Consider the following 6,210-nt stretch of genomic DNA (forward strand, 5'->3'; position numbering starts at 1 on the left):
TGTCACTCTTTCCTTTTCAGTATGTCCCAAAAAGAATGTCAATTTTCTATATTTGGAAACAATTTAACTTTAAAATTTCCATGTTACCCTTAATAAGAAGATTTATAGTCACACAAATATCCAAGACTTCTTTTAGACCACAAGTTTCAAAAACCTTCCTTTCTTTCTTAAACTTTGTCCTTAGTCAAACGGTGCCACGTAAATTGGGACGGAGTAACTGATATTGCCTATATAAAAAATTTCTTTCGCTAAATCTGCACTGATTCCAAGAGATTGTAGGTCTTTCGAGACAACTTCCTTCCAAGTTATTTTAGGTCTACCTCGTTCTCTTTTAACACCTTCATCCATTATGAAATATAATCCAGCATAAAAAGAAAAAATGCAGCTCGGACCAAAGATCCATCCCAATGTAAATTAGTAGGTATGGTGACTATTTATCTACAAGAGGCATTATAACAATTTGGTTTCTTTATTGATACAATCTTACGGGCAATATGCATGTTACAATGAGCTTGAATTTAACAATTAGTATTAAGGAATTTTTTTGTTGAAGAATTATCCACATATTATACGATTCACATGCCAAAAGAAGTATTACATCATTGGTTCTATAAAGAGAAATATGAATTCCTCAACGACAACAACAACCACCCAGTATAATCCCACAAGTGGGGTCTAGGGAGGGTAGGATGTACGCAGCCTTACCCCTACCCTGGAAGGGCAGAAAGACTGTTTCCGAGTATGAATTCCTCAACGTAAAAGCTAAAACAAAATTTAACATTCAGCACTAGATATCAAGAAAAATTCAAGGCCCAACCTTCTAAACAATGGAGCATTTGTTATCAAAAAGTGTCGAAAGTCTTTTGCGAAAATCTTCATCAATTTTTGTGGAAAAAAGAATTGCAACCAAATGCCATTTCTCGATAAAAGTTTTTAGTTATTGCAGGAAACTATAAAAAACACCACTGGAGTAGCATTTCAGCTTTTAGAAAAATCGAAAAACATTTACTTTTTCAGCTTTGGAGAATCTGAAGCAATTTTTCAAGAAAAAAGTTTCACCAATTTTCACATATTTTTCAAATTTACAAGTTAAATAATATCCGCTCACTTAGATTTCGATATTAGAGATAAAGCAATTTTCCTAGATTTTTTCAAATGAATGCCCTTCAAAATCGCGTAAAAATAGTTGCACATGCATAATGAATAGTCAACAAAAATGTAGATGGCATCTAGTTAGAACAAAGGACTAGCTTTAGCCAAAAAGATGAAGATAAAGAAGAATATCAAACCATTCATGTATCCGCATTTGGAACATGTGACAGTCTTCTGGCCACTTGTCATGGAAGTACACTTTTTCACAACCTTTTTCTGTAGTTCACTCTTCATCAAAGGCTCAGTTCTTGGGTTTCTCATCTTCTTCAAAAAGACTCGACGCTCCTTGTCATCTAGAAGTATTGAGGAGCAGCACTGATAAAAAAAGCGGTTGCATAAGGAAAAATATTAAAGCACTGCATGCAAAGTAGATACCAAGCTCTTGAGCACGGTCAAAGGAAGGAAAAAAGCCAAAAGAAAACAAAATTCTGACAGGGCATCATAAATTGCTAATGTCACTCGTACTATCTCCAAACCATCTTCTTCTTTTTCTTTTCTTGTTTTTTTTTTGGTTTGGTAAATACTACTCTCCTAACCAACTTCACATGGGAATCTTGGTGAAAGTATCAGAATCAAATAAATTGTTGTTGTGGCATGGATGACTACCAATTAGCTTTTGAAGTCAGTTAGGATTGTTCAATTTGTACCTACTCTATCGCTATTCCCAGCCAAGTTTATTTTTATTAGTGACCTGTGCTATATCCCTATCTGAGCTAACTTTTGCAGTGACCATTCTCCACCAGGACATCCTAACTTTACCTTCAGCGGATGAAATGCATCGCAATGTTATTTTTCTTTATATTCGTAAAACAGGCAATTTCGTGTTTGCACATATAACACGCCTTAAACCCTCATGCCATGATAAGTCTACCCTTACCCTACCTGTCATCTTTTACCTTCCCCCCAAACTAACTCACCTTAAAACTATTTTTATCTCTCCCCTACTACAAACCCATCAGAGTTCACTTCTTCTTTCTTCTAAATTTGACTCAAAGATTTTGCTGCCTCCGAAGCTAGTTTTTACATGCTAATTTAAAATTACTGCATAAATAGCATACTCCCCAAACATCCCATCTACTTCCTCTACCATGCTAATTCAAAATTACTGGTTTTTCAACATTAACTTCAAATTACTGCCTTTTTTCCTCTTACTTCAAAGTCATTCTCGTCTATTTCTTTTTAATTCTCTTTCTTTTCGTTTTTGGGAGAAACAATTTCATCGATAAAAGAGCAAGTCAGTGTCATAATATGTACGCCCCACTTCTTCTTTTTTGAATTTGTTTCAAAAAATTTTGTGCCTCCAAACCAGCTTCTACTTTTCATTTAAATTTTCCATAACAAAAACTTTGATACCAAAACGACTTTTATATTTGATCTCTAAGAGCATTTCTGTTTTTAATTTCAACCAGAAACAAAAATGTTCATAAGCACCAGACATGTTTTTTTAACATCATAATAATGTTCATAATAACCTTAATTTGTAAAAAAAAAAAGGTTCATGACAACCAAAAATGCTTATTATTCTCAACTTCATTCTTCACTAATTATTTTGGACCACGACATATGAGAACTTTGAAGTATACAACAAACAAAGTAATAAAAACAAGAACAAGACTATAAAAATCAAGGTCTCTCACTAAGAGTTACATGATCCTAAGGCTTTCCCTCCAGAGTTCATAATCGTTAACTGGAAAAATCAGATTACGTATTTTTTGGAGGACATCTGCTCGTAACCATGTTTTCTTATCCTTTTCTGTATTAATGGGATATTTACGACAACTGCAATTATCTGATAATTTTATTGTCATGTTAATAGGAAATGCAATCTGATTTATAATAAATGAACGCCTACTCTAAACTGAATATTCTGTTTGTACTTTGGAGTTTTGCACAAGTATTATGAAAAGGCACATCAATTATCTGGAGTTTTGATCAATATACTGCTATTTTTGTCTTGAGAATAATAGGAAATTAAGTGTCTTTTTCTCATTATTCTACTTAATGTCTCTAAATAAATTTCACAGTTCTAAAAATATAACTTAACATAAAACTATCACAAATTTTCATCATTTAACAGCTAAAAATTAAAGTTATAAATGACTTCTTTTTTTTCAATCAAAGAAATTTTAAACAATTTGTATACAATTTTTCCTCACTACTACCAATATGATGTGGAAGAAAAACTAAAGTTTCAACCTCTCTGCCTAGTTAAATTGCATTCTTGAAGTTGTATAAATCCAAACACCCTCTAAGTGAAAACTACAAATAGCTTATTGCCGCAGAAATCAAAGGGGTTAAGTTCAAACAAGATATCACCTTGCATATGCACTTCAAGAGGTCCACAACTGTGCCTAAATATCCAACATTATAAACGGGTAGAGTAAGCACCAAGTATCCGTAATGACCTGGACACTCTCTAAAGTTCCCGTGACATGTTTCACAACCCCCATTCTTGTTTGGAGGCCCCTGAAAATCCAAAACTTCGTATAATCAAGATACAGAAATCAGCATCAAAGACATAAAAAAAAAAAGTTAATCAAACTCAAAGAGAAACATGAAGGTCAAGGTTGTTCCTTTTCATCATCTAATCATAAATAAAAATAGCTTTATTTAGCCTCCACTCATTTAAACTGATATGCACAGATCATAAACTGTTAGCAACTAAAAACCTGTAAACAACTCGCGCTCCAAAAATAATGATTAATCTGCATTATACTCCCAGCAGCCCTAAAAATAATTTCCAGAGCAACAGCTACACCTCTATACAATAAACCACAAATTATATACTTTCTATGTGACATAGTTTGACTTGGTATGGACTTGGTATGGATATTAAGGAAAAACGAAGACGTTTGAGATCTTTGATCTTAAACATGCCAGAGTATTTGTATGGCTATAGAAGTTTCTCAGTAAGTGCAATGGGAAGTTAAAGTTAAACAGTTTCCAAATATTGAAATGTACTAATAACAATTTGTTTTGATGGTTGCTATGTGGTTTGGTCATGTGAGGAGGAGGAGCACAGACGCCCCGGTGAGGAGGTGTGAGAGGTTGACATTGGAGGGCCTACGGAGAGGTAGAGTTAGGCCAAAGAAGAGGTGGGGAGAGGTGATTAGGCAAGACATGGCGCAACTTCAGCTGACCGAGGACATGACCCGTAATAGGAAGGTATGGAGATCAAGAATTAGGGTAATAGAGTAGGTAGTGTAGAGTGTTCATAACATTAGTATTGGCACGCATTCTCGTTTTCTGTTGGTAGTAGGTTTTATGACTAACCGTTATTTTCTTTCATTGTTGATCACTTTACTGTCTTGTTGTTTTATTCTGCTTTTATATGACTTTTTTATATTGTCCCTTCTTGCCTATATTTTCATTAATGTGGTACTTATACTATACTGAGCCGAGGGTCTATTGGAAACAACCTCTCTATCCTCACAAGGTAGGGGTAAGGTCTGCGTACACACTACCCTCCCCATATCCCACGGTGTTGGATAATACTAGGTATGTTATTTTTGTTGTTGTTGGTTGCTATGTATCATTTCATAATGTATTGTACTGTATTGTATTGATGAATCCAATATTTGGATAGATTATATCGTTTTATAATGTCACATAGCCATCAATTTGAGGAATACAAACAACGACGACAACAACAACAACAACAACAACAACAACAACAACAACAACAACAACAACAAGCCCAGTGAAATCCCACAAGTAGGGTATGGGGAAGGTAAAGTGTACGCAGATTACCCCTAGCTAATGAGGAATAAGCTTACAATATTATAAAGAAAGAGTAGGGTACTAGGTAGAGTTATTAAAAAGGGATAGGGTAAAGAATAAAATGTAATTATTAAATACTAATACAAAAATGGGGGGAACAAATAATCGGCGCGGCCACACCAAATCCATCGTTACATAAAATGGAACTTTTTATCGTTGCATGACTACGGATTTAACAATATGATACAATAAAATTTAAGTAACAACCAAAACAAATATTGTATTCACCAAAATAATTGATACAATACGTCACAACCATCCAACAAGCTGTACAGAAGCTGCGTCACATAAAATGGAACGGATGGAGTAGTATATAGATGAGTTGGGACCCGCCTTCTATAAACAATGTCCAGTGGTTATGTTGCTAAATCAGTTTAAATGTGATTATTATGTGAATTGGAGTTAAAAGAGGGTTACCATGCGGGGATCTAACAAGCCATTAGGAATAGGCTTTTTAGTAGATTCATAGTAAACCCCACGGTAGACTTCAACTTCTCCTAACTTCAAAATTTCCGCCTCTGAGAATAGAGAAAATTGAATGCTTTTTCTGTTACAACAACAATAAAAAACAATCGATCAAAACATTAACTAAAAACAAAAAACAAAAAAAAATTCAATTAACTGACATTTTTCTAGGACCAACATCTTCAATGTAGGGCTGTTTAGTGAATTGGATTATCTCTTGTGTTCTCCTCATCTCAAAGAGACTTCTTTTTTTTTCCTTCTGTACTGAAATAGTACAGAGGAATGAAAGTGTGAAGTGTAGGGGTTTAAGGAGAAGCTGCTTATTGGGCGGGAGGGTTGGGGTTTATGCGCTACTGACAACGACGACTGAGGCGCTTAAATAAGGAGACAGACAAACCCTACACATACTTATTTGAATGGTGAAGGCGGCGACAGCCGTATGTCGTGTAGATCGGGTGGTAAGTGCCGTTTGGAGTTTTTGCCCTCTTTCAAAGAGTTCGTGTTCGAATCCGGAATGTTAAAAAGAGCTTTATTTGTTTTTTTTAACTGTTAACCTTTACTACTATTCCACCAATCCTTTTGTCCATACAAATTATTTCATTATTTCAACTTCAATTTGATATACTATTTACAAATAAATTTTTATTTTATAATTTGGTCTATTATTTATACTTCAAGTTTAAATAATGAAAATGAAGTTTTCAACTTATTTGAGGAGTATTTCAAGTAAAATAATGATTTTCAACTATAAAAGTTCAAAAGTTTTTTAAGTAAAGTTCATGTCAAAACTCATTTTCAACTTAATACTCTTAT

General features: G+C 34.1%; 1 protein-coding gene across 4 annotated transcripts in view; it reads right to left on the reverse strand.

Moving 5' to 3' along the window:
• Positions 1–5,913, reverse strand: part of LOC107797308 (DNA-directed RNA polymerase III subunit 1) — a 41,868-nt gene extending 35,955 nt beyond the window's left edge. For all 4 annotated transcript variants that reach the window (XM_075222073.1, XM_075222072.1, XM_075222075.1 and 1 more), the window contains exons 1-4: positions 5,559–5,913; positions 5,350–5,479; positions 3,469–3,618; positions 1,290–1,467 (exon numbers count right to left, since the gene is read on the reverse strand). In XM_075222073.1, coding sequence (XP_075078174.1) covers positions 1,290–1,467; positions 3,469–3,618; positions 5,350–5,479; positions 5,559–5,629 — 529 coding nt within the window. In that variant the 5' untranslated portion in view covers positions 5,630–5,913. The remainder of the gene's footprint in view (positions 1–1,289; positions 1,468–3,468; positions 3,619–5,349; positions 5,480–5,558) is intronic.
• Positions 5,914–6,210: the final 297 nt, after the last annotated feature.

This window comes from Nicotiana tabacum, chromosome 9 (assembly GCF_000715075.1).
Source record: "Nicotiana tabacum cultivar K326 chromosome 9, ASM71507v2, whole genome shotgun sequence".
NCBI lineage: Eukaryota > Viridiplantae > Streptophyta > Magnoliopsida > Solanales > Solanaceae > Nicotiana > Nicotiana tabacum.